Source organism: Gymnogyps californianus, chromosome 24 (genome assembly GCF_018139145.2).
Source record: "Gymnogyps californianus isolate 813 chromosome 24, ASM1813914v2, whole genome shotgun sequence".
In the NCBI taxonomy this organism is placed as follows: domain Eukaryota; kingdom Metazoa; phylum Chordata; class Aves; order Accipitriformes; family Cathartidae; genus Gymnogyps; species Gymnogyps californianus.
In genome coordinates this window covers 4,310,862-4,338,822 of record NC_059494.1, presented here as the reverse complement: position 1 = coordinate 4,338,822, position 27,961 = coordinate 4,310,862, and the positions used below count along the sequence as shown (strand labels likewise).

General features: G+C 59.2%; 1 protein-coding gene across 1 annotated transcript; it reads right to left on the bottom strand.

The window, feature by feature from the left end:
* Window positions 1-1,415: 1,415 nt before the first annotated feature.
* On the bottom strand, window positions 1,416-27,351 carry LINGO3 (leucine rich repeat and Ig domain containing 3). Its single transcript, XM_050910655.1, has 3 exons — window positions 27,323-27,351; window positions 14,985-15,088; window positions 1,416-3,267 (listed from the first exon to the last, which is right to left on the bottom strand). Exon 3 carries the CDS (start codon window positions 3,231-3,233, stop codon window positions 1,416-1,418), a length of 1,818 nt encoding a protein of 605 aa, XP_050766612.1. The 5' UTR covers window positions 3,234-3,267; window positions 14,985-15,088; window positions 27,323-27,351.
* Window positions 27,352-27,961: the final 610 nt, after the last annotated feature.

Here is a 27,961-nt window from a genome sequence, read left to right as displayed (position 1 = left end):
GGGTGCGGGGACGTGCCCGCAGGAATGGGGACAGAGGAGGGACCTGCAGCAACCCCCGGGGGTGAACATGGGAGGAGAAGAAAGAGGAGGAGGAGGAAGAGGAGGAAGAGGAAGCAATGGGCTCCCTGGCCCATTTAGGTCCCACCCAGGCCTTCCCTTCCAGCTGTGCCAGCTCTGCTCCTTCTCCCACCCAAAAACCTACACCCTGAGCCGAAGCCAGCGCTGCCCCGGGCAGGGGTAGGAGGGGAAGCTGGGAACCATCCCCGTGGCAGCAGGGAGCGGAGCCCGGGGACACTGGCCCGTGGTCCTCAGCGCTGGAGGGTGCAGGATCCGGGCGGACCCGACGGAGGTGCCAGCTGGGACCTTCTCCCGGTGTTTGCTTTTGCTGTCGGTTCCCAAGCTGCTTGTTCCAAGCCTTTCTCTCCTCTTCTTTCCTGGGCTGTATGGCCTCCCCACACAGGACAAGCCAGCTCCTGCTCTCCTGCAGACTTCAACTTTGCAAGCCAGACCCAAAAGTGCCTTTTACACCCGTACGAATCCTGACCCCCTGCTCCTTCACCCCTGCCGCTCCCGTGGTGGCTTGGGCAGATGCAAAGACGGGGCCTTGGATCGCCCCGGGGCTGCTCCTCCTGATTTTAATGACCTTGGCCTCATTTTGCCTTTTTTTTCCTTTTTTTTCTTGCTGACACCTCCTCAGAGCCCAGCCTTGGGTGGGTTATTATTGCTTGTGCAGGAGCATCCCCGGGCACCCACGTTTGCAGATGCTGTGTCTTAAATGTGCCGACGGGAAGCTCTCAAGGCACGGCCATGCCCCAGGGGGTCCGGCTTTGCCAAGGGGCTGGAGGAGACCCCCAGCTCAGCACAACCTCCCCTGGCACCCCAGTCCCGCATCGCCCCGGAAGACTTTTCTCTTGGAAATTCATTAAAAAAAAAAAATCGTTGGACCAAAAAAAGAACCAACAACAAGAAAAGAGAAGAACCATAAATAACCACCAAGAAAGTTTTCTGGAGAGTCTCTTAAAAAAAAGGGAAAGGGGGGAAAAAAAAGGAAGCAGTTTTTTTCCCAGGCCCAAACGCTGCTGACCTCTTGGCTAGAGAAATGCATAGTTGGTAGCAAAAATGTTGGCTACATAGGGAGCCCCTGGAGCCGGGATGGCCCCTGAGCCATTGCGCCCCGAGGGCTCACCACAGGGCCGGGACAGCCGGGATCATCGTTCCCCGACCCTGAGGTCCATGCGGTTCTGACCCTGCTGGCCCGCGGCGCCTCTGACATGTCTCCAGCCACGTCCCAGCACGGCGAGGTCCTGCCGCCAGCCCTGGGACATCGCCGGTGCTCCCACACCCCCCCTGGCCCCGTCCCATCATGGCTGTGCCTGGGGCCAGGCAGCAGACAATAGTTCTCCTCTGGGAGAGGCTCAGATCATCTTCATGTTGAACTTCCTGGCTCCTCCTTGGCCGGTGGTGGTGGTAGGACCGTCCACCTTGCGGAAGGAGTACTCCACCGAGAAGTTGTTCTTGTGCTGCCCCCGGCCCCGGCTCCAGACGAAGAGGAGGAGGAAGCAGAAGAGTACCACGCCCAGGAAGGTGATGCAGCCCATGGCCGTGGAGACCAGGATGGTCTTGAGGTCCAACGTAAACTTCAAGAAGACTTGTGTGTCGTTGTGGGAGGTGTCATTGAACTCACTGAGGTACAAAGTTCGGTTCGCGTAGTGGGAGCCGTCGGCTGGCCGCCCCTTGACCGTCAGGGTGGCAAAGTAGGTGTCGTTGCCTCCCGCGTTGCTAGCGATGCAGATGTAGGTGCCACTGTCCTGCACCTGGGCGAAGCGGATCTCCAGGGTGCCCCCGGGCAGCACGGTCGCCCGCCCCGTGCTGCGGGTGGTGATCATGCGGTGCTGGGGGGACACCCAGGCGATGGAGGGGTCCGGCTCTCCATCCGCCCGGCAAAGGAAGGACACGGACTGCCCTTCCCGGGCCGTCACGTGCTGCAGCTTCCGATCCCTTATCTTGGGCTTCTGGCAGGTGAAGTACTCGAAGAGCACGGAGTCCGGGAAGTCGCGCAGGGCATTGCCCTGGATTTCGGGCGGCGAGGAGCACATGGGCTGCTGCCCATCGAAGTTGAGTGTCTTCCGTCGCTGCAGGATCCAGAGGAGGCGGCAGTCACAGGCCAGGGGGTTCCTGTCCACCCGCAGCGTCTCCAGCGTGTTGACGGAGTGGAAGGTGCTCTCCTCCAGCGTGGAGAGAAAGTTGCTGGAGAGGTTGAGCAGCCGGATTTGTCTCAGGCCGGAGAAAGCCTGCGGCTCCACGGACACCAAGAGAGCACCCACGATGTGGAGCTCCTGGAGCCGGATGAGGTCTTTAAAGGAGCCCTTCAGCACAGTGCTAATGGGGTTGTAGGACAGATTCAGGTACCGGAGGTACACCAGGTTCCTCAAGGCAGCGGCGGGCACGGCTGTGATGTTGGTGTAGGTGATGGAGAGCGAGGTGAGGTTCAGGCCCTGGAAGCTGGTGGGGGAGACGTCTTCCAGCAGCGGCCAGTTGTCGATCTCCAGCTGCAGGAGGTTGTAGAGCTTCTTGAAGTTTTGGTCCTCCAGCGCAGAGATGCTGAGGTGCCGGAGCCGCAGCACCTCCAGGTTCTGGAGGTAGGAGAGCGACTCGGCCGAGATGGAGGTCAGGTTGCACTTCTCAATGGTCAACTGCTCCAGGCCGAGCAGCCCCGAGAAGGCCCGCTGGGAGATGTACACCAAGTCGTTATCACCCACCTCCAGGCTCTTCAGGTTTCGCAGGTCCTGGAACATGTAGTCCAGCAGGATGACGAGTTTGTTCTCGCTGATGTCCAGGAGGGTGAGGTTGGTCAGCTTGGTGAAGACCCCCGGGGGGATGAGCTTGAGCTGGTTCCCCCGCAGCCGCAAGGTCTGCAGGTTGAACAGGTTGCTGAAGGCGCCCGGCTCCACATTGGAGATGATGTTCTCGCTGAAATCCAGCTCCTCCAGCAGCGGGTACGGGGAGAGGTCCCCCGGGTTCAGGCAGCGGATGCGGTTCTTGTTGAGCTCCAGGATCTTGGTCTCAGTGGGGATGCCCTCGGGGATGGAGGTGAGCCGCTTGCGGTGACACACCACCGATTTGACCTGCGGGGCACACTCGCAGCGGGCAGGGCAGGCTGCCACCCGCCGGGGGCTCAGGAGGACCAGGTGGAGGACCAGGACCGGGAGCCAACATGTCATTGTGTAGAGCATGGTCTTATGGGCTCACTACCATTCTCCCATATGCCTGGAATGGAGAGAGAGATGCGGAGTCAGCGGCGAGCCCGGGGGCAGCTAACAAAGTCCTACCCAGCCCCAGATCACCTGTCTGTGGGCTGAGACTGGAAAATGCTCCCCAAACCATGGCCCGTGGTGCTGATAAGGTCCCAGTCCCCCCAGGAAACCCTCCGAACCCCTTTCTCAGCCCGTAACGTGTGACCCGGCAACCGTGCCCTATGCAAACCTGGGCTAAACAAGTCTCATCGCCTGCACATGCTGTTAGGAGAGCAGGGAAACTGAGGCAGGGGGAGATATTTGCGAGACAAGACACAGCTGCAAACCCACATCTCAGCCTCTGCCTTCCTGCCTGCTCACACCCGCTCCGTGCCGCTGACGGTGCATGCACAAGCGTAGAGGACAGTGAGCGCGAGCACCCCAGGATAACGGGGGACACAGACCCCTCCAAGGCAGCGTAGGAGCAAACAGATGCAGCCAGAGGCCTTGCAAACTCGTGACACAGGTGGGACGCCACATCCCCTCTGCTCCCTGTGCAGCTGCTGCGAGGTCTCGTCCGGCGGCACAAATCCTTCCTAGGCCCCGGGCTCAGCGAGGTCCCGCAGGACAGGGGATGCTCGGTGCCGCACGTAGGGACAGGTCCTCCTGTCCCTGTCCCCAGCGTCGCCCTCTCGGAGCGGAGATTAAGGCGGCCGCAGGCACAGTCTTCGCAGATAAGGGATTAACACCGACCTCGCGCGGCACGGTGCCCCAGCTGCCCTCCTTTCCAGGGATTAGCACTTCGCCGCTGCTTTCCCTTTTCTCTGCTTCCCCTTCCCTGCTCCCTGTCCCCTTCTCTGCCCCAAATCTGTCAGGCTGCCGCCGTGCCTGGAAACGCACCTCCCAGCACCGGTGCAAACTCCTTAGCCGGCTTTCCATAACGAAGCACTGTCATTAACCTAATTAAGCGGCAGAGCTGCTCGGTCGGGGCGCTGCGGGGTGTTTCTGGGCCTGGTGAGGGAATACAGACAATTTGGGGGGTACTGAGAGCAGTCAGCCCCTCCAGCCACCCCTGCGGAGGTGCAGCGAGCGGGGCAGTTCTCAGCCCTGCGCTGGGGGCAAAAGGCCCAAAGAGAAAATATCCCAAACGAGGCGACTGATGTCACCCGAAGCGGTTCAACATCTTCTGGGGCTGGGTCCTCACCCCCTGTCCCCTAAGCAGCATGGGGGCGAGAACCTGGGCAGAGCATCTCCTCTTCCTCCCCCTCCTCTTCCACCTCCGACTCCTCCACCTCCTCGCTGCCAGGATTTATTTGCTTTGTGCCTTCCCAGGTGCCTCCTGGCCGCTGCACCTCATGGGCAGGAGGCAAGAGCATCCCTCTCCCCATCTGCTCTCTATCGACAGCATTTATCCATGCTCCGGCTGCTCTCGCCGCACCAGCCCTGCTTCTCATGGCAAAACCCGCCTGTCCATGGGACGTCTCCGTTCCCACAGACTCAGACCCCTGCCTTCACCCTTTTCCAAATTTTCAACAGCCCAGCACGGCCATACCGATGGCTTGAAGGGGCAGAGGGGCACTGACCCCTCCGGCACAGGGGGCCATGTCCCATCACCCCCACAGCACTAGGACAAACTGGCAAGAACACTGGGACAAACTGGTGTGCGGTACCCAAGTGGCAGCCAGGCTGGCTCCAGCCCTTCTGCCTTCGGGGAACCCTACGCTGTGGCTCTGGGGAGCGTTGGACCTCACTTCAGGGTTTTTTTGCCCAAGCGCCCCACGCACGCTCCCTTCTGTCCCTCTGGGCCTGTTGGGGACCCCAAATACGGCTGTCAGAGCCCGGCAGGGTGCGGGGAGAGGGGACGGGATGGGCCGGCAGGACACGGTGTCTGTAGCTGCTCAAGCCCATCGTGGTGCCGCCGCATGTCCTCATTGCCCAAAAGCTTCTGAAAAGGCCAGACTTAAGGTGGCTGGGGCTTGGTTTAGGGGGTGATGGAGGGAGAAAGGAGGAGCTGCTGCTTGTCATCAGGAGAGACAGTGGGAGCTGCCGGGGCAGGCTCACAGCGTGGAGAGGATGAGCCACCACGTCCACTCGCAGCCCCCACGCCTGCCCCTTTGCTAAGGGGCATCACAGAGGAGAGAGCACCCAGGGCCACAGGGATGGTGGGGCAGGACACGCGGGTCCCCATCCTGGGGTGCTAAGCCATCCCCAGCTTCCTACCGAGTTGCTGCCTGTCGCCCAAACCTGCTGGCCCCTCTCCTCCCAAAACTCCCTCTCCTGCAGCATCGCAGCCCCCGGCCACCCCCGGCTGCGCCCCGTACCCCGAGCCCGTGCCGGCTGGCTCCGTCCCTCACGCAGCATTCGCACCCCAGCCCCAGGGAGGCTCGGCGGGACAGACCAGAAGGAGTCTGAAGGTTTTGCCGTGCTCCCGTTCCCCGTCACCCCCTTCCCCGTCCTCCTTTGCACTCCCAGAGCGCTTGGCTCAGAGCAGCCCGGCCCCGGGGTCGGCACCACTGGGATGAGTGATGGGGACCCTGGAACCCCGCGGAGAGGTGACACTGATGGAGCGGGGACAGCAGGAGCTGGCCCATCCCAGCACCTCTGCCCAGCGTCTCCTGCACCACAGGTCCACCATGCTGATGAAGGGCACCAAAGGCTGGCGTCACCCTCCTGTCCCCGAGGGGCTGGCAGTGGCGTGGGAATGGCCTCAGGGGCTGGGGGGGCTCCCGACCCTCTCTGTGCCCACGTCGCGGGAAGGATGCCATCTCCACGGATAATTTCCCATCCTGATCCTATTATCCAAGCTGAGCAATTCTCTGGCAATAAACCCATTGCTCGGTGCAATTTAAGAGCCGCAGGAGATTATCTTTCACAGACTTTTTTTTTTTTGGTGCGTGTCTTAATTTTGCCACGTTTCCCTTTTTCTTCTAATGAATCAAACCGAGAGGGAAGCGTTATCATTTTTCACACAGCCACAGGGAGGGGATTAACAGCCGGGTGGGATGCAGCATCGGCTTTCTTTGCCGGGGGCAGCGGGGTGGGACCGAAGACCCCACTGCTGCCTCTGCCAAGCGTCCCAGCCCCTTCCTCCCCCCTCACCAGCCACGCAGACCCTCTCTCCAACACTGCTCAGGCTTCACCCTTTGCACCTGACCCCCCCATGTCCTGACCCCCCCCATGTCCAGCAACCAGGGGCCCCCAAATGCCACCTGGGCACCGGAGCAGGGATGCGGTTGGAGCTGCTTGGCAGCCTCTGCCTTCAAGGAGGCTGCTCACAGCCGTGCCAAGAGCCATTTTGCGATCGGCTCTGCCTGGCTGGTGGCCTTGGGAACCCGAGCTGGCTCTGGGGTGAGGTGGGGACAGCTTCGCTTGGTCCCCCCTGTTCAGAAGGCTCCGCTCCTGGTCTGCCACGGGGCTGGATGGGAAGGATGTGCCCAGGCACGACCTGCAAACCCACAGGAAAAAAACCCTCCCAATTTATTGTGACACTTATTTTTTTTATTTAGTGTCTCTACGCTAAATAAATATGCCCAGGCACCGCTGCCAGGCTAATGGTCTCCCATGCTTGGCCGTATCCTGTGCCCACCGTTGCCTCCCCTGGGGGGGATCTGGCCTCTTCCCCTGCCCTGCCCACGGCCGCTGTGCCAAGGCAGCCCGTGAGCACGCCGGCTCTCTGCCGCGTTCATTATGAATGAGCCCGGGGTAACCGTATTCCACTTCTGGTTACTACTTCGGCCACCTGATCCTCTAAGCAAAGGTATATGAACCTGCTGGCATTGTTTTACCCGGCAGCCGGGGAGCGGGAGCCACAGCGCTGGACTCTCCTTCCCCCTCTGCAGCCAGAGCAGAGCATCAGCTGCCCCCGCTGCCCCACAGCTCCCACCCATGGGTGCACCGGTGGAGCCAGGCACAGCCCTGACACCCTCAGCAAACCCCATGGGGGGGGATTAACGGGTGCCGGCCGAGCCCCCTCCCAGCAAACCCAGGCGGATACGAGCTCCGGAGCAAGGAGCCGAGGTGGCCGAGGTCGGCTCTGCCCCTGGGGGTCTCCACCGGCTCCAGGACATCCCGCAGAAGCCGCCCCAGCCGCGGAGACCCCAGGTCCCCTGCAGTGACAACCGGGGCCCCATGGTGCCCATCTGGCCCGGGCAGAGCAGAGCACAGAGCCGAGCAGCGCCGTTTATTAATAGCTCATTACTCCGATAGCGCAGCGTTCTCCGGGGCTCGCCTGGTCCCTGGGGAGCGAGGCCAATTAAGACTCTACTTGAAGGCCTAGATAGAGGCTCTTCTTCGCATTTAATTTATTTTTAAAAATAACACGCCTGCTGCATGCAGGGTTGGGGAACAGAGCCAGGAAAGCCCGAGGCGGAGGGGCTGCAGCACGGTGAGGGGAAGCAGAGCAGACCACCTTTGGCCACTTCTGAGCCCCCGGGAGCAGCCTCCTCCTTCCCTCCCTCCCCACCAGGACGTGTGGCCACCGAGCCCGTTTTGTCCCAGCCACCGGCAGCACAGTGCTTCCCAGCAGGCAGAGGTCAGAGCGCGGAGGAACTGGTGCCCTCCAACTGCCCGGCTCTCGGACGCTCGGGCACCGGCCGACCCGGCTTGCAGGTGGGTCTTCGCTCCCTCGCACCACCACTTCTTAGAGAAAAGGAGGTGGGAAGGTCTCTTCCACCCCCTTCAAATGGCTCCTGCTTTGGTGGCACACGCTCAGCACAGTCAGCTGCTCCGAGAGCAATTGCTCCTCAGCTGCCATTTCTCCCTTTTTCTGAATAAAGACCAGAAAATAAGCCAAGGTTGACATTTCTAGGTTCCCCTGTTTTGACATTGCGCAAGTACAAATACTTCAGTCAAAGCAACGTCTTGTTATATTCTTCCATCGACTTGCAGGATACAAAATGGTCTTGCTGAGACCTTCTCCTTCAAGAACCCCACTGCTGCTGCTCAAGGCCAAGCCCATGTTACCCCTCCTTCACAGGCTCTGCCTGGGGAGGCCAGGAGCACCCAGGGGAGGTTACGTGCTCGGGATACGGGATGCTGCTCCACCTTTCCAGGAGATGCAGGGGACCCCAGGGCAGGGTGGAGACCCCCAGGTAGGGAGGAAGCAAACGGGGCAGAAAGTGATGCTGGGACCCCCATGCGTTTTGGAGAGGCTCATCCTTAAAACACTGATGGGGGGATAATACCAGCGCCCCGACGCACAGGTGACAGGGAGGTGGCAGTGTCAGCGACTCGTGCCAGTACGTCCCAAACTCGGCACAAGAGAGGAGAGGGCTCCTACAAACACCGACGGCAGCCAAACGCTGCTGGAAACACCCCGAGCGATGCCCGTTCGCTGCCGCTTGCCTGAGAGCCGGCAGCCAGCCCTGCCCTGGCAGCGAAGCATCCCAGCTGCCTGCCCACGGCCGCCCTCGCTCCCTGGCTGCTCTCCCCAGCCTGCGCCAGGCTCCATGCCAGCGGCTCTGCAAGGAAGGCAGCGCCAACCACGGCTCTGCTGCGCAGACGGCGGCACCTCTGTGCTTGTCGGGGGCCCGTGCCAGCATCCTCACAGCCACCATTGCCCCGCTCAGCCCCCGCGCTGGGGCTTGGGCTGGATTTGGGAGGCGGATGGAGTGGCCAAGCATCCCCTGTCGAAGCAGAGCGATATTTCCCCTGGCTCATTCACAGCTTGCCAGGATTGCTCAGGGGATAGTGCCGGATTCTCCATCAGCGCAAGCTCCGTGTGCTCCCCGGTCCTGGGGTATCAACTAGATGAGATCTCGATTACCAGGAATGGGAATATGGCTGCATCAAGCAGGCTCGATGGCTCGTCTGGGACTCGAACCACCCAGAGCTGCTGGCAGGGGCTTGGAGCGGAGGATGGGTGCCCTGAATGCAGATGCCAACAACTCCCACACGTTGCTGCCAGGCTGAGCCCTGGCCCCAAGCTCTACCCGTGGGCTGGGAGCCTTGGCCCAGGTCTCAGGGGAAGCCCAGAGCCAGAGCTGCCACGGGACAGAGCTCTTCAAGACCAGAAAATGAGCCCAGCTCCCCAGTCCTGTGCCAAAGCCCGTCCAGACGTCTGCTCCTTCCTCCCCGCTGGAAAACCCCGAGCCCTCAAATATGCCACGCAACAACTAGCAAAAACAAAGCCTCCCCCATATGGTTTTTGGGCTGCAAAGTGAGAAAACCAGGGTCCCCGGGAAGTCTGCTTCATACTCAGCTCTCGCTGGTGACGCTGCCACCATTGACCTGTGGCACCCATGGGCTGATGTGGGCTCCTGGGGGGACTTTTAGGCATTTTTCAGAGCTGACAGAGCAAACTTCCACACCCGAATGTGAAGTCAGGGATTTGAACCGTGTTTTTCCAGCCGCTGCCGCGGGTGGCTTTGCTCGCAGCAGAGTGTAGTTACTGCGGACATTTTCTGGGGGCACTGACATGAGGACCGAAGGTGACCTGTGCCGCTCAGCATCTCTAGGGTTTCTTGTGCCACCACCCAAAAATAAACCTGTGGCTCCTGCAGCTTTATTTTATCCATTGCCTCGAGTCTGCAAAACCAGCAGGTTTGTGGCCACACTGAGCTTGGAGAAGCCCCAGAAAAGACGAGGGGGCATGGGGAGGATGGAGGTGATAGGGAGGAACTGAAGGGGCATCCCTAGGACCTTCCCTGGCTCCAGGGGTGACACCAGCAGGTTTCTCCCTCTGCTTAGGGCAGCAGAAACAACCCAGCTTATGCTGGGGAGTGGAGGAGATTAAATCAGAGCTGAGGCATAAACAAAGAGGCAGAAAACTCGGAGGGTCAGAGGAGGCCAGTGATGTGCCCGTGCCTCACTCTGACGAGGCTCTAGTGATCAGGCAATTAGCAAACCAAGCATGAGAATAATCCAGCTGAAACAGGGAGAGGAGGAGAGAGCTGATGGTAAGAAGGAAGAAAATCAATCACCAGACCTAATGGAGAATTATCTAGCAGAGAGTTATTCCTAATCCTATCAGAGTCTGGCTGGGAAACAAATTCTCCCAGCTCTGCCACTCTCGGCACACCCAGAGCACGTTTTTCTGGGTCAGTTCATTTCCCAGCAAAGGCAGGCTGGGGCAGGCAGGAGGGCAGAGCTGGAGGAGCGGAGGGGAGAACCGAGCGGCTGGGTGGGCGGCGGAGCAGCCCCGGCAGCAGGAGGGCACCCGGCAGGCTCCGTACAGTGGGTCCCCCCACACCGCGGTGCCTCGTGTCTGCAGGACCTGGCAAATGCCCCAAGGCCAGGGCTCCCCGGGGTATGAGACGGCCGAGTGACTGCACCCAACAGCCATGGCAGAACCCAGCAGCAGGGCTGGGACCCGTGGTGGCCATGCTCCTGATAGTCACCCTTGTGTCCCTCTCAAGGCTGCTGAAACAGAAACAGATTTTCCTGATGACTCGCAGAAATGGGGAGAGAAAGTGTGAAAGGAGAGATGTCTGTGCGAGGAGAGAGGCTCCTGCTGGGTCCCTGCAGAAAATGTCCCGAAGCATGATTTAAAGGAACTGCTTGAAAAACATAAAAACCTTATATAGAAGGGAGTTATTTTGGAGACTGGCAGCTGCTGCATCTCACGCGTCTCCCCCTGCTCAACAGCCCCAGGTCTCGGGGCCAGCCAAGATGATGCTGGAGCAGCAAGACTGCGCGAGCTTTCAGCGGAGGCAGGATTTACCCTTTCTACCCAGCACAAACCATGACTGATGTCTTCATGGAGCTGTCTTCCCACCCCATGATCCCACCCTGAGTCCTAGCCGAGTTCTCAACAGCTGCGACCACAGGACTCTCCACTTTCCTCCCACGTGGAAACTCCCAGCCCTCGCAAATGCTGCAAAAACCCAGAAACGAGGATTCCCTAATGAGCTAAGATGCCAAGGAGACAACTCAAAAGAAGCCACCGCTTATTTTTAGAGACAACCTTATGATTCTTGAGCACGTGGCCCAGGCAATACTGCACAGGCAGCCACAGATTGGCCGCAATCTGCTTTTCTTCTTGATAGACATCATGTCTGAATCTCTATTTCCACAAGATGCTCCCAGGAGAGAAGACATTTAGATACAACCACAACGTACAACATTTCTAAAAGGTCACTGCATGTACTAGGGAACGAGGTGCAGAAGCCACTCATCAGCAACAGGGGTTTTGGGGAGGTGTTTAATATTCCACGAGCATCTTTATTTCTCTACCAAGGTGAGTAACTCCTCTAAAACGAGGGAAGGGGGAGCAGAACAAGTGGGTGCTATACTCTTATTTCGACCCAAGCAGTCGGACTGAACCACCAGCCAGATGTCTTGACTGCTACTGGGAAATGTTGGCTGAGAGCAAACCTCACCTGGATCTCAACAACTTCAGTACCTGCCGGACCACACGGGAACTAAGGCTGAGCTCGACTCCCTGTCTTCAACTGCACCCAAAAACGCCTTGTTGCCAGTGAGCTGTTCCACTAGCACCCGTCAGAAACACTTGAGTTGAACTTGGCTTTAGGCAGCAGCAGTGGTCCCCGGATGGGCACCGGGGGTTATTTTTTTGAGGATTCCCAGCAAGTTTCTGCTGCGCAGTGAGAACTTTTAATTTGCAGAAGCCCGCTAACGTCACGGGCAGGATGATGAAGGTCTGGAAGGCAAATGCAGGCTGACAGCCCACGTCCCTGGGACTTCCCCCTGATGTTTTGCCATCACTGTCTGTCACCAGGACCAGCTGCCGGCCACAACCCCCATGGTGTCCCTGTCCCTGAGCACCCACCCAGCTGGGAGAGGACCCAGGAACAAGCTCAGAGGCATCTCAGGGTCGAGGAGACTCCTCCTGTCAAACCACTTTCCTCCTCTCCCACCAAAGGGCAGGATACAGCCCAGGGGCTCTGGGCTTTGCAAAGCTCCCCATCTGAACCAAAGCTCCCCATCTGAACCAGCCCAGGGCCCAAGGTTTGCCTGTACTCAGGTTTCTTCCCAGCCCAGCACCGGGAGCGGGGACGGGGAACCTGAGACCCCCAGGAAACATCCTCCCGGCATCTGTCGGTTTTAAAGCCCATGCCACGACGTTGCTGAGAGATTTACAAAACACAAGCCCATAACAGTCCCGGCTGGCACAGACGTGACAGTCAGGCACGCACGTATCCTGGCTACGAGCAGAGCATCTCGGAAAACAGGGCTACGCTCCTGCCCCCACGGAGACACAAACAAAGATCATTAAATGAGAGAGGGGAATTTGCTCCTTCTCCTGCAGCTGCTTCCCCCTCCTGCCTCCCGGGGTGTGCGGCCATTTTTACGAGCTCATCACTTACCTTCTGCACCAGGGCTGCCGAAACACAGCCTGGGAGCAACGCCCCAGGAGCAAAACCTCGGTGGAGGAGAGCACGAAAGCCAGCGTGCCACGCTTGGCTGGAGCCATGTGGAAGGGGACAGAGGGAGCTCGGCAGAGCCTGGCCAAGCAGGACAACCCCAGGCAGAACACAGGCTGTGCTGGGGCCGGTGGTGGGGACACCCCAGGCTGTCCCCCCACGCTGGGAGCACTCATGTCCTGCAGACACATCACCCAAGTGGGCTCCCAAACAGCAGGGAGAATGTGCCACCTCGTCACATGAAGGGACCCTGTGCCTTCCCTCCTCTAACCCAGGCAGCTCCGTAATAAATGAAGTGCAGGAGCAGGATGATTAATAATCATAACAGAAAAGCATACGCTGTAATTAGCCGCCTTTCAGAAAGCTGATTGATGACGCTGCTCGGGGGCGTGCGGAGCGCTCGGGCTGGCAGCCGCGCAGCCGCCCCACCTGGCCCCAGCCCCTGGTCCCAGTCCGGCCAGCAGCGGCTGGCAGAGCCCTCCCCATGCCGCCAGCCGAGGACTTTGCAGCAGCCCAAGTGCCAGCTGCTTCCCCGCAGGCTGTGCCCCTGCAAACCACCTCGCTTGTCCACCTGGGCCAGTGCGCCAGCCCTCGTTAGATTCGGTCATTCATTAAGCTCAGCATCTCGGTGACGCTGGCCTGAGCCCCTCGGGGGGCTGGCACGTAAATCACACTGTGATCGATGCCTCTAGTTGCCAGCGCTGGACCTTTGATGGCAAAGTCTACTCTTAATCCCTTACCTGGACCGTGGTGGCACCCACGAGCCCGGTTGCCAGCAGCACCGTGGTGTCAGGCGCTGCACAAAATCAAGTCAAGGCAGTCCTGGCCACCTCCCCAAGGCTCCTGGATAAAACGACAGCCATTTCCAGGCTTGACCCTCAGAAAGGACCCTGTTCCTGAAGGCTCAGCCCCATGGGGTGCCTTCACCCACAGCGGCGGGTGCAGGGGTGCCCGGCATGCTGGTGAGAGAAGGAGCCCAGAGCCCTGGGGCAGGCTGCTGCCAGCCCACGGGCACTGCACCTCGGGAGAGCGATGCATCATTCGGGAGGCTTTAATGCGACCAGACGGCTGGACTCGTGGGCAGGATGAACAGACTGACAGGCCAGACTGACAGACAGATCTCTGTTCTGAGGACAGGGCAGGAGAGGCAGCCATGGGTGGAAAACAACCTGGTCCCAGCAGGACTGCTCAGCTCTCCGCAGGAAAACAAGCTCGTAGCTCTGCGAGCAGACCTCTGCGGGTGCAGAGGGGTGAGAGGTGGAGACATGGAGCCCCCGATCTGCTGGAAACCCTGCTCAGAGCAGGAATCCCAGGCAAGGGGAGTACGGAGCGACAGCCTTCCCTCCACCTTTCAGCTCTGCTCAGCATCAATCCGAGGCTGAATGCGTTTTTTAAGACCTGTCTACAGCTGCTGCATTGGAAATTTTATTGCCATCCCAATTATGATCATGGGAGCGGCGAGCAAACAAAGCAAAATGCCATTACAGGGTGAAATAACGCTCGGCATTGCAATCTATACCTCGTCCTGCCAGGCGGGAGTGAGACCAAAGCCCCCCACTGTAATAAGCCCCCGAGAGGGGAGGGGGACAGGGGACTCGTCCCAGCCCTGCCTGAGCCCTACGGAGAGCAGATCCCTCCCAGCCTCGCTGCTCAGATTTCGGATGGGGCCGGCCGGGCCTCGGGGGCTCCAGCTGCGCCACCCCCACATCTCCTCCAGGCTGGAGATTGCAGCGAGCGGTGACATTTGGAGCGAGACACGCTGGCATCAGTCCCCAGATCTACAGCTTCGGGGCATCAGCTGTGGCTGTGGGACCAGAAGAGCATCTCCTTTCCCATACGCAGCCCCAAAGAGGTTCCCAAAAGTCAGAAGTCTCCGTGGTGGGAGGGGAAGGGGATGGCAGGGCCATATCTCTTAACTCCCTGTCTGGCATCTCGACAGCAGAGCAAGGGCAAAGCCTCCAGAGTCCCTCTCCCAGGATGGAGCTGGTGGACTCCCGAATCCCATGAAACCTGTCCAAACCCTGAACCGCCACTCTTCAAACCGATGCTGTGCACGCATCCCGGTGCAGCCAAGGCTGGGGTCCCTGCTGCTGTCTGCCAGCAACCTTGGAGCGAGCACCAGAGCTTAATGCCCCTGAGCTTTGCATCACGTCCCTACTTGAGTTACTTTTTGCACATTTTTGGGGTCATGGCAACAGGCAGGGGATTTCTCAGCTGTGGGATAAACCTCCGGCTCAAAGGTACTGAGTGCTCCATGCTGCAAAAAGAGGGGGGGGACGAGGAGGGAGCTAATGCCACCAAGCAGGGATGGCCATGAGCTAAAAATGAACTGGATTTCAAGCATTCCAGTGCACAAACCCCATGGGGTGCAAAGGCAGTGATGATGCTGACCCCCCCCTCACCCTGCTCGAGCCCGGGGAGCGCTCACCGTTCTGCAGGTCCGGGGCAGCACCGACATCTGGATCTGCTGTGGCATCCGAGACTGGGGATGTTTAAATGGCAAAGTGTCCGGCACAGCCAGCCTCAGCTCCTCTGGACAAAACAGCACAAGGAGATTACTGTAAATCACCTTTCCACAGTGTCCAGCACAGAAATCCCAAATAAATGCCCCCGAAGCCCAAGAACATGGCACACAGGCACCTCCCAGAGAGGGGAAGCATCCTTAGTGCTGCTCCAGCCTGATGTGTGACCTGACCATTGCAGCTTGCCCTGTTATATATATATAAAATTATATAGCACTTTGTACCCTGAAGGATCCTCTTACAAACAGGAGAGCGTCCAAGCCCAGCACCACCATGGCCAGCTCTGGGGTGGAACAAGGGAAGACGTGGCAACGCTCCCCAGCAATCACACAGAGGGATTTCAGGAAGAGATGGCACCCATGCAGCGGGTGCCCACAGCCAGCTCTCCAGGAATCCTCTCATTTGGGGAGGCTGGACCCAAACTTGGAAGCAGAAGTGCCACTGGCCGGACCTCCTGCCCCGTGTCCCTCCCCTGGGCACTTTGTGGGGTCGAGAGACACGCTCCCAGCCCTGATGGCCGGTGCAGGGGATGCAGGACGCCAACCTGCAAGCAAATGATTTGCTACAGTTCTGCTAAAGTGTTTTGAGCTCTCTGGATCAAGTTTAATTTGCCTGTAACAAAGAAAGAGGGAATTTAAATAGCTCCTTTTGGGGGGGGAAATCCGGCTCCTCCTGGCTAACAGAACACAAACAGTTCCAGACTCGGGTCCTGTTCAGCTACACCCGCGCAGAGGTCCTGCTGTTACAGCTTGGCAGCTGCTCTGACCTCTGCTCGAGACCCCGCTGGGGCCCCGACTCGTCTCTGCCCCCTGCTCCTGCCCAGCCGAGCTGCCCCAGGAGCCGGGGAGGTTAATTCCTGCTGGGAGAGGCTCGGGGAGCCTTAGCCAAAGGAGCTTTCCCTCGCAGGGATTTGCTAGAGAACGGTGGAGAAACGAGGAGCCGGCTCTGCAGCAGCAGCCGGAGCCGGAGGCACATGGCTCGCACCCCCTTAGCGCTCGGGGGGGACATCCCTGGTGGCAGTGGGGAGCCAAGAGCCGACCCCAGGAGGGTGGGTGCCCCTTGCCCGGGCAGGGCCGTCCCCTGCAGCCTCCCCACGTGTTCCTGCGAGCCCCGGCGCTGTCTGCGTGCTGCTTATGGGAGGGTAAAACCTCACTTTTGGGGTCCCCGAAGAACTGACAGCGTGCAGCAGTCCAAAAAAGCTAAAATTCCTCCAGGAAAGCATCACTACCCTGAAGCAAAAGACAGAGGGATTCCCCTAAAACCTGCCGGCTCAGGCTCAGTTGTGCAGGTGCCGAGTGGCGGCTCCGCTTCCCTGGCCACCCCCGAGCCGGGGGTCACGCAGGGCCCCTGCAGCGGTGCAAGGCAGCAGGGCTTCAACCAGTGACTGACAATCCCAGCTCGTTCCCCGCTCCAGAAAACCTTCCTCTTGTCCGCTCTGCCTGGGGGACGTGGACTTCTCCCTGGGAGGGCAAGCACCCACATTTCCAGCTGCCGGAGGGTCACAGTATCGCCAGTGATACACTCAGCCCTTCACCCCAGCCTCCCCCACGCTCCCGTTGTGCCATCAACAGCGGGGATGCACACATACACAATTCAACTCATGCCCTGGCAGGGATGCACGCCAACAGAGAGCAGCTAGCAAAGAGGGAGCGGTGCTAAAAATCCCCCCTATTAGCAACCGCAGCAAGGAAATCTCCTGCCATGGACGTGCCGGGGTTTGCTAGTGGAGCCAGGGGATGCATCAGCCTCTCTGGGCTGGCCCGAGGCCGTGGCAGGGCTGGGACAAGAGAGACAGGGAGCACTCCGGGGCTGGCAGCAAGATGGGAAAAGCCCAGCACGAATCCCAGGCATGATCGTATCTCCTCCACCAGGGAATGTCCCTGTGCGGGACCCTGCAGCACGGGTGGCTGATGCATGCACATGTGTAGAAGTGACTCAGACCCACTACTCAAAATAAAGGTGAGAGCAACCCAAACCAAGCCCTGCTACGGGGAAACGACCCAGGAACACCTCAGCCTGCCCTCAGCACCTGCGCGGGGAAGTTTGAGCACCACCAGCAACTACGATGTGGTGCAATTCAGCAAGGATTTTGTCTAGAAAGTCAGTCCAGTGTATGCGCTTCGAGGGATCACAGCCTCCACCGTGTCGATGCACAAATATCTGTTGCAGTTACACGGTGCTGGCAGCTGCAGAGCAGGTGGGGCTTCTCTAACGCCCAAGTGATGCGATAATTGGGAGGGAATCGGATTCATTTTGCACTGCAGCGACGTGTGCGGGACCTCGCACGCTCCAGCACCTCCGTGTGTTTTGGCAGGGGTGGAGGTGGCACCACGGGCAATGCTCGGAGGCATCGCCATCCAAGAATTAAGTACAACTGCAACAGAGCAGCTTGGCTTGCTGCTCCTGAAGGCCAGGCTCCGGCTACCGAGGACGGATAAAGCAAAATTTAATACAAATTCCAGCAAGCTGGACATGCCCATATATTTATTGCAAACCTGCTGAAACCAAATTGCAGTAAACCAAAATCTGCTCAACTCCCTGCGCTTACTGGCCCCTCTCCTGCTCTCCCCGCAGGCAGCGAAGCACGGGGCAGCCTTGCCTCCAGACCTGCCTGCATGGTGTGAATGCAGCGTTTAAGTTCGCTTTAGAGACCACCTGGGCTTGGCTTATCAAAGCCCCACACGTATTATATGAGCCCCTCATTCCCAGCCCTCTGAATGAGTAGGGTCTCAGCTGATGGTCTTGGCATTTGTTTTTGGCAGCTCCTGCGTCACTTAGCAACCTCCGTTTCAGGTTACTTCAGGTTTTTTGTCCACAAATGCATTTTAATCCCTGTGAAACGGGACCCACCAGCACATGGGTGAAGTGGTCTAAAACCTCCTCCGGTCCCACGCGCTGCCACCAGCACAACTCCCCAGCTCTCTGTGTGTCCGTACCACCAGAGCACTTGCCACTGTCCAGCCCCTGTACCTTGTATTTTAAGACACATATACTTAAAACTTGTATTTTAACTCTTTTGTAGAGCAACTTGGTGGAGGAGCCAGGGGATGAGTCTGCTCTCCCCTGGACCTGCCTCTCCATTGAGGAGGCTCCGGTGCAAGTTCTGTGCATGGGAGCCTCTTGAAGAAGAAATTCGGCAGCAAAGCCAAAAGCCAAAAGGGACCCCGGGGTCCTGTGAAATCAGCGGAGACACTTCTACCTCCAGAGGACCAGACCAGAATGCCCAGGTCAAGCTTTCTAGGGCAGCAGCATCCCTTGGGATGCGCATACCAACTCTTCCAGCCGGAGCCTGCAGATGTACACGGCAGCAAATCTGCGGCTCATCCCAAACCACAAGAGACCTGCAGTCCCCCCCAGACCACAAAAGACCTGGACCCCAGGAGCCCCTCAACACCCCCACACTGCTGCTCACCCGACAGCACCCACAGTCTGGCCAGCCAGCATCGCACCGCCCCAGCATCCGGGAGAGCGGAGCACGGAGCAGTAAGCCAGAGACTTTTGCTCATTAGTGTAATTAACATCAGACTTCCCAGCTGGCTGGGCTTCCGTTTGACCTTTAGTTATTGAAATATGAACAATAAAAATGACGCATTATCGTGGAGTGGGAGCCATGGGCCATTCATTTGAAATCCTCAGTGAAATCCTCTGTCTTAGTGACATGCCCCCAAAGAGCATCTTTCTGCAAAAGTAAATGGGAAAATTTGGAAGACCATCGAGGAAGGAGGAAAAATTCAGCTCCACGCGTCCACAGCAGCAGCCCAGCAGGGACAAAGCGTCTCCCGGCTTCTGGGGGGGGCACAGCCAGAAACGACCCCAGGGAGAGAAATGGAGAGACAGGGCAGAGCTGTTAAAAAATGAAACAGAGGAAAAAAGACTTGTTTCTTAAGAGTCTTGGGAAAGCGGGAAGTCACTGAGATGGAGACAGCCGAGCCAGACCCCAGCGGCACAGTACCGAGCCACCATCGATAGGTCCCCAGCCCAGCATTGAGCGGTCCCTGCACCGGGGACGGCTCTGCCCATGTCCTGGCATGAACCAAAACTCACGGGCCAGCAACAGCCGCAACCCAGCGAGAACCTCAGGGCAATTCACAGGGGAAAAAAAAAAAACTGGCAGCCGTGACAGGCAGGGGAAAGGCAGCGGTGCCGAACCCCAGCGGGACGCTCCCTAAGCTGGAAATTGCTTTGCCACAAAGCTGGTGCTTGATGCAAAAAAGTGACCCTGAAGGCAAGAAGAGAAACCGCTCCCTGAACTGATGATGGAAAGGGTCCAGCCTCCAAAATAACTCCTGGGGCATCGGGCACGGCTAGGAGGGACGTCCGGCATCACCAGCTGCGCTTCCCCGGGTGCAGACCAAAGGCTCCAGCTCCATGTCAGCCCTGGGCACGAAGACTAACGAAGGCAGCGTTGTTTTTTCCCCCCCTCCATTTGTCACACTTAGTTAATACTCCTGCTTATGGAAAAAGGTCACAATTTAGATCTCATTTATGTCACTTCATCTTCGGTTTGCAATTGCAGGGTCCTGCTTCTTTTCCATCCCCAATTAGCATTCAATTACAGGGGCCCTGCTCCACCCCACCTTGCTGTTGTGATGGAAAGAAGAAGAAACGGAGGTCCTGGCCGTGCGACCTCGCCTGGGTCTCCAGCGAGGAGATGCCCCGTAGCAAGCTGACCTGAGAGCAGCCTTTTTCCTCTGGCAGCACGAAAGGAACCAGATGGACTTGCCTTCAAATGAGATTTAAATGGAAAAATACAAAATAGCTCATTCTGGCAATATTGAAGAGTTGGTGCCCAGCTGTCCTCAGCACGGGGAAGGTCAGACCGGGTGACCCTCTGGAAAAAGAGGCCAGAAGCACCAACCGCCCTCATGGTTTGCTCCTCTGGCTGCACCACCGGCACCGGGTCCGAAATGGCAGCCAGGGCACGGCTCTGGGCACAGAGCTCAATACCTCCTGCTCCCCCCCGAGGGGAAACAAAACCACTCACCTAATTTGAGGTATTACAGCATCCATAAACTAGAGTCACCGCGGAGACTCGGCTGATGGAGTTTGGATGGGATTCTCGGCCAGAGTTACCCTGCTCAGCACAGCGCCGCGGGACGGTGCTCTGCAAACCCCTGCTGCTTGCTGACCCGCGAGGAGCACAGAGGACCGTGCTCATGAGGCCTTTTGAAGATGGAAAGCACCTTCCCGAGCCCACCTGGGTCCTACGCGGTCCAGCCACTGTCAATTCCCACTGGCGGCATGCTGCCGTTCCTCCGACTGCAGTTACTCAACAGCCATCCTGGCTGCCCGACGGCTCCGCATTACAGCCAAGGTTCCTCGTGTCGCAGGGCTGGGTGAGCTAGCCCCACAGCGTGCAGCCCATCAATCCCACTCTAAATTTCAGCCTGCATATGCACCCTCTCATCCACCCGGACTGAAACAGCATCCAAATCAAGCAGGAAAAGCGAGCGAGGCCTCGAGGGGACTTTTCTGGAGATGCTGAGGACGGGAGATGAGTCGGAGGTCAGGCGCATCTCCCTGCCCTGCTGCAGGTCCATGTTATCGCTGCTTCTTCCCTCCTGTATCTGCTCGCATTTGCTGCGTGAAACACCCACACTGTCCCCATGCTCCCAGCTCTGAAGCCAGCGGGGGCTTTGCCACCTCCATGGTGATGGGTTCCTCAGCCCCAGGCAGGAGCACGACCGTCCCCACCACCTGGGCTCACCCCAGGTCCCACACGACCTCCTCGAGTCTGCTGGGAGCATCGGGGTCCTGGAACGTGACAGGGGCAGCGTGTGGGCTCAAATGCGCCCAGGGCAGTGAGAGGGGGACAAAATTTGTTTCAAATGTTTCTTCTGTTCTCTTCCTGTTAAATATTTTCCCTCCTCCTTTCCAAGAACCTCCTTTATTTCTCCCCGTCTCCCTCTAGCAACAGTATCTGGGAGAAACAATGAATTTTTAATAGGAGGGGGCGGTGGGAAGAGGGAGACCCTAAGGCAAAGGGATAAAACATTGATCTATGAAATAACCTCCATCATCACGAAACCACATTTTAGGGAGAGGGAACCACGCGAGGGACCACGCAGCGTCGGGCAGGTACGGACGGGTGTGAACATCAGCTCACGCTCAGGGTCGCAGCCCCCCCTTTTCTCCTAAGCTGGTGGCAGGACAGATGCTGCGCACGAGCAACTTGCAGACAGGGTGAATCCTGCTCGGAGGGGCCTTCCTGGCCATGCCACATGCACTTGGCCATGGCTGAGGTGGGTCTGGGCATGCAAGACCCCAAACAGGCCGTTGCACAGGCGAGGGGAACCCTCCAGCTCTCCTGCCCCGCAGCACCGTGGGTTGTCCCTCTGCAGCATCTCAAAGCCGAGCTGTTCCCATGGCCTGGTCCCCACATCCCCCCCAAATCCTCCCCGGGCTCTGCAGGGACAGAGCTCACCCTCACGGGGCCGAGGATGCCCAGCTCACCTCCCGCGGCGCCTGGCCCTGCCTCCCCATCACACGGCTGAACCTAAATATAGTCCTCGCTTTTCTTTTCTTGTAGACACAACCGGTGCTCCGGGTGAAAGTCCCTTCCCATGAACTCACTGTTGCTTAATAAAGCACAAACCCTCGGAGACCTTGATGCTGGGATCTGTCATTTTAATTCTCAGTGACACTTGTTCTTCTCCACTACAGTATGTGGCCACTGCTATTTTGGCTGGCACATCGGGAGTCGAACAAGAAGCCCTGGCGCTCCAGGTCCGAGCTGTTAAGAGCTGGGACGCAGCTTTAAAAAATAAACCCGTATGATGGATAGGGCTGCAAAATGCAGCAAAGCTCATGGTGGCATGAAAAATTCAGGGGGAGGAAGGCAGAAAAGCAAGGAAAGAGCTGGGCTGAGCCAGACGGTGAGGGAAAGAGGATGGCACGTGCCAGGGTTACGGCCGGCTTTGCCACTTGGGACTGAGCTGCTCAGCGAGATGGACGCTGCCTCTGCTCCCCAGCCTGGTACCCGGCATCCCGGCCGCCGGGTGCCCGCGTGGATGCCACGGCACCGCAGCAGCCTGGGGATCACAGCCTTCATGGTTAGCTTTTTTTTTTTTTTTTTTAACCTCATCCACAGGGAAGCTGTTTCTCACAGTTTGCCCAAATTATCCACCCCAGCCCCTGCTATCTGACCACGCTGGGGTGAGTTTGCTCCTGTCCTCAGTTTGCCTGTTTTCTACGAAGAAGAGGGAAGGGCAGCCCCTGCTCAGGGCCAGGGAGGACCCAGGACTCTCTGATGACAAGTGCCATTTCGCCGCTCTGCCACCCACACCAGCCCTGGCCCCACGTCCTGCCCAGCCTCAGCCCTCACCTCCGACACCCCGTCACCCTGGGGCACCCCCAAGCCAGCATGGGGGTCTGGCTACAGCCCCAAAGCATCATAACTTAAAGCAAAGGGATCAAAAGAAGGAGAAATCAGCACATGTCATTGCTGATGGCTGCCCAGTGCCCGCTGCCAACGGCCTCGCGATGCTGTGCTCCAGCCCCCCTTGCTCCTGCATCCCCGGAGCCAGCCCTCGTGGAAGCATTTGCTTTGTCTTTCAAGGTAAACCCTACATAAACTTCAAAAATAGCCTCCCAGAAAAGTCAACCGATAACGCCTGAAGCCCAATCAATTTCTCTACCACGGCTGGTGAGCCGGAGCGGCTCTCGGCATCTTTTCCAAACGCTCTCGCGGGTTTTATTGCTTTCCTTCATCTCCTCTCAAATCTCTGCTCTGAACGTTTCTGCCCTCGCCTGTTCGTTTTGGTGTTTTTCCAGGACACACAAAGAGGCCCTTCGGGCTCCGGCGGCACCTCCGTTGGCAGCACCTTCCGCCCCCACGCTGCAGCTCCTGCCCGGGGACGGGAGAGATGCTGCCTGATGCCCCCTCCGCCCTTCTCAGACAATTCAATCGTCGCTTTACAGCTGCAGACACAGGCAGGCAGCAGGATTTGGGCCGTCTGAGAGAGCACGTGAACCTACAAAGCCAGGCCTCTGGACTACATCCATTTACAGACAGGGAAACTGAGGCACAGGATGCATGTTTTACAGCCACCTGGTGATTCAGCACGGCAGGGGACAAGCTCAAGGACGGCCTCGCTTGGCCCCTGGGATCCCTTAGCTCTGAGATGTGGGATCTGGCACTTGGGGAGATGCTGCCGGCAACAGGCGTCCCACCCGGGCTGCCCACGCCGCAGCGAGCCGGCGGCGCGGGAATTACCACTGCCCACGCAAAATGCACCCGTCCACGTGCTTTACATTCCCGATGTTATTTCCAGGGCTACGGCAACAGCTCGCTCCCGTCCTGGGGATGTGAACGCAGCAGTGACGTGGCTCATATCTGCCGGAGCAGCCCAGCTCCTCTGCGACTGCCCGCTCCTTCTGCGTTATGGCAGCTTCGGTTCCCCGCTCTGCTGAGTGGCAAAGGGGCCGCCTGCTCCCTGGCGGGATGCTCAGGGGTGAAACAGTGGCGAGCCGACAACCAGAAGTTGAAAAAAATCGATTGGAACAACATCAATTTAAAGCCTTTAAACGCTGAGCGCAAATACAGCCGGGCGCTCTTGTCCGTCGGTACCATCAGGCTTCAAATTCAATGTTTAATTCGGGCCCGTGCTGTTGCTCGGAGGGAAAGCACAGTGATTAGGTTAGGGCCTTGGAGCGAGGGATGCGTTATCTTGTGATGCAGGATTAACACAGCTAATAAAAGCAGACATTCCTGAGCTCAAAACACTAAAAAAATAGGAAAAAAAGCCCCCGGCCCTGCTATCTTCAGCAAAGGATCAGCAGGAGCGCGTCCCCTGGGAAGGGCTGAGCCTGGCAGCAGCGGGAGGCGGTGCAGGATCCGGCCATGCCGGGGAGATGCCCCGGCTCTGCCACCGCAGAGTCCCTCGCTCAGCCTGGCACAGCCGCTTCCCACCCCAGGCATCGATGCCAAGGAGCAGCTCCAAAGGGCAGCCCAAGAGGGGCGAAACGCAACCCAGCCCCCGTTTCTCTGGTCCTCCAGCTTCCTCCTCCCAACAGGGCAGGGTAAAAGCAAAATCTGCTGATTTTTAAGCCAAAAACCCCAACTCTTTCATGAAGCTGCTTTGCCTCCTGCTTCCCCCGTGCCAGTGGGAACACGTTTGCTCCCTGCTCTCGGGGTGCTCCTCCGGCTGTTTTGCAGGCTGGGCATTATCGTGTTTGCGAGCATCTTCCCCCGAGCTCAGCTCAGCCGAGGACCAAGGGCTTTGGGAAAGGCTGCAGACATCCAAGTGGGATTTTTGCAACCTCTGAAAACCATGAGAAATGTTGGGGGGGATCTGAAGCCACCTCTCCCAGCTGCTCCGGCCAAAACTCACCCGGCACTGCCAGTCCTCCAGCAGCAAGAGGCAGCAACTCTGCTCCCTCCCCTCTGCCTTCACGAGCGCCACAGAAACGCTGATGATAAATACATTAGCTCAAATTAAACTGGATCAATCACAGGCTGTCAAACTGGCAGCTCCCCAACACATCTTGAATTATTCTCCTGTTTAAAGGACACGCGCCACCGTTTCTTGCCGTGCCCCGGGGTGCAGGCAGCAGGGACCTTATCCCCCATCTCCATCCTGCAGCGTAAGGGATGACGAAGCAGCGGTGAAGGGCAGAGCTTTAGGGTGCAAAGCCCCAAGGCCCCCCCGCTTCACCAAGGGGTTATCACGGGGTTCACCACCTGCGTTTTTAAGGCCAGCGACAGAATCTGGACCTGGCTTTAAAGACACAGATGAATATATTGCACCGAGCAGCTGTTCAGCTTGCCGGGAGCTGCTGGGCAACTCCGTTTTTTCAGGGTTGTTGTTTTTTTAATTCCTTGTGATTTGATTGAGAGAGACGTTCGTATGAACTTTCCCTCTCTGGATGCGGCTTTTCTCGCGGTGGCTCCCTGGCAGCGGGGCTGGACCTGGGTAAACCAGTGCCCGTCGGGGCAGTCTGCTCCAGGCAGGACGGCCTCCTGCCCGCACGCAGCGCATCCCCAGCCAGGGCAAGAGCAGGCTGGCAGCCGAGACCAAGCCACGAAACTAAGCAGCAAGTGGCAGCTCTTTGAAAGGCCAAGGCTGGTCCGCACCGGGCCACCAAGCGTCCCCAACCCCAGTCCGTCCCCTGGGGTCCAGCCTCTCCGGCTGGCACAGCCGATGCTGTTCGCTCCAAAGGGACGAGCTCGCGCTCTGGGTGCTGCCAGGCTGCGGATCCACGCACCGATCCGCTCTCGATCTATTTTGCAGGCGCTCTGCCTCCTTCTGTTATCCTCTCTCCTCCTGTTTGCTCTTTTTCTCCTTCCCAAAACCTCATCTCAGGGTAAGGCTGGGCACGAATTTAAAGAGCAGCTGCTCTTCTGCAATCGCTCCCTTGTGCGAACGCTGTGGGAATTAGAGCACCTTTTGTCAGGTTTTAGCTCAATCCGCTTTGCAAGTGGATTAAGAAACTGGCACAAAAGTACTCTGGATCTGGAGTAGGAAGAGGCAGGCTGCTATTCCAGAACGGCGATAGGAGCCGCGTATGCTGTGATTGCTGCCTGCTCCATTTCCCCGAGAAACACAACCCCGGTAACATTTGCATTTAAACCAACCCTGGGATTTTTGACAGGAGAATCCGCCTAGCCCTAAAATCAAGGATGCTGAGAGAAGGGGGCAGGCAGGGCCCTGGGGGGGCGAGGAGCAAGAACCTGCAGGACCGGGGGGGGGAAAACAGGAGCGATATGAGATGGGGGAAGACCCTTCCTGATGCCTGGCAATGTTCAGACCTGCTCAGGTCTGCCAGGGAAAGGCTATGGGGGGGGCTGCGAGCAGCGGCCCCAGCCCTGACTGTGGGGAGACTGCAGGTACCAGACCCTCCGGAGCACCGGGGCCGAGGGCAGAGCGGAGGCGAGCGGTGGAGGATGGAGCCGGGCAGGTTCAGGCTGGACCTCCCGGTGCAGCTCTCCGCCTGCTCGAGGCCATTTAAATCCCCGGTGCCAAGCCGGCACGGGGGGCAACAGCCCTGCCCGCCACCGCTGTCTTCGCCAAGCCCCCCCCCCCCCCCAGCCGGGGCTGAACCCCCTCTCCCCGGGCACCAGCCGGAGGCTGCGGGGAACGGAGGGGCCTTGCAGCCCCGGGCGGTGGGCACCGGCCGGGCAGACCCTGGGGAGCCGGTTTCGGGGTGCCGGGGGCAGGCGGAAGAGGGTGGCCCCCAGGGGCGGCGGGGGCTCCGCGGCCGCCCCCCGTACCCACGTGTGAGCCCCGCCGGGCTCTGCCTCCCCCGGCCCGCCTGGCTCCGCTCCGCTCCGGTCCAGCGCGGCACGGTCCGGCGGGGCTTCCCCCCCCTCCTCGCCGCCCCTCCGGGACCCCGCACTCACCGCTCAGCTCCGGTTCCCGGGCTGCCCATGGCGCGGCGGCGGCGCGGGCAGAGCCGCAGCCCCAGGGGCGGCGGCGGCAGCGGCAGCGGACGGACCCCGGCCCGGCCCCGGCTCGTCCCCGGGGGCGGCGCGGCGGCGGCGGCGCCTCTCTCCGCTGCCCGCCGTTCCCGGCCGTGCGGCGGCAGAGCGGGGCGTGGGAGCCGCCCCCCGCGCCCCCCGCCGGGCCGGGCCGGGCCGGGCCGCGCCGCCCCGGGAGCGCGGGGGAGGGACGGGGACAGGGACGATGCGCGGCCCCGGGTTGCGCTGCGGGCGGGGGAACGGGCAGAGCCCGCGGCGAAATAGGGGAAGTGCATGGGGATCCCCTCCCCGCTTTGCTGTGCCCAAAGGGGAGGGGTCCCCCCCGGATAGCCTGGGTTCCCCTAACCCCGGGCTACTCTGCCTGGGGCCCCCGACCCCATGCCAGCATGCCCGGGTACCCCCACACCACCCTGCCGGGCTCCCCCAGCCCCATGCCAGCCTGCCTGCATCCCCCCCACCCCGTGTCACCCTACCTGCCTGCCCTGGGACAGGGTCCAGGTGCCCACCTCACTGCGAGCTCCCCTCTCCGCACTGGAGGCTTACCCCATGGCGGTGATTATGGGCCAACACGGCTGTTTCCCCCCCTATCCAACAGGGAAATTGGGACAAAGAGGGCACAAACAGCACCGTAACACCAGGAACGGGCACAGCCCCCAACCCAGCCAGGGCTCCTGCGTTCGTGCCCCCGCAGCGGGCTCCGCTGTCCCTTGCGGCAATGCCAAGCTCATGGGCAGCCACAGCAGGGCCGGGAAGATGCCAAACTCACAGGGCAATAACGTGGTGCACCCCACCAGCACCCACTTCCCATGTGGAGACAGTGCTCACCATTAGCCATTCCTCCTTGGAGCTCTCTTCTTGCCCCTCTCCACTCCCGCTAAAGCCTCCCACAAACGTGGATGATTTGGTTAATTAGGCTTTGAGGATGAGAGAGACCAATTCCCTCGTTAGGGCTGACTTCCTTCCAGGGCAGAATTGTTGCTCTTCTCTCTTCGTCACTGCTTGGTCCAGGCTGGCATTAGCCTTGCTGGTCACAGGGCTTAGGGGATGCGGGCTGCTGAAGCGGAGCGTCCTGTGCCCTTGATCTGTTGCGTGACAGCCGATGAGCATCGCCTGAGCGATTCAGTTACATTTTCTGCATCTGACAGCGGTTTTCAAGCAGGGTTTGGCAGCATGTCCTCCATTTTACAGATGGGGAAACTGAGGGAAGAAATCAGGGGTAAGGAGCAGGGCACAGCACTGAATCCCAGGCTGATTTAGTGTCATGGGCTCCCCTATTAGATGTTCTTGCCTGAATTGGCTCCATTTGTGCAGGATGTCGCCAGGAGAAATGCCAACAGCTCTCCTGACTTGGGTGCCTTATCAGTTCCACTTGCAACTTCCATCCCTTGCTGCAGCCCAGCGCTTCTGCTGATGGAGGTTTCTGGCTGCCTCCTACTGCTCGTTTGCTCCGGGATGTGGATTTAT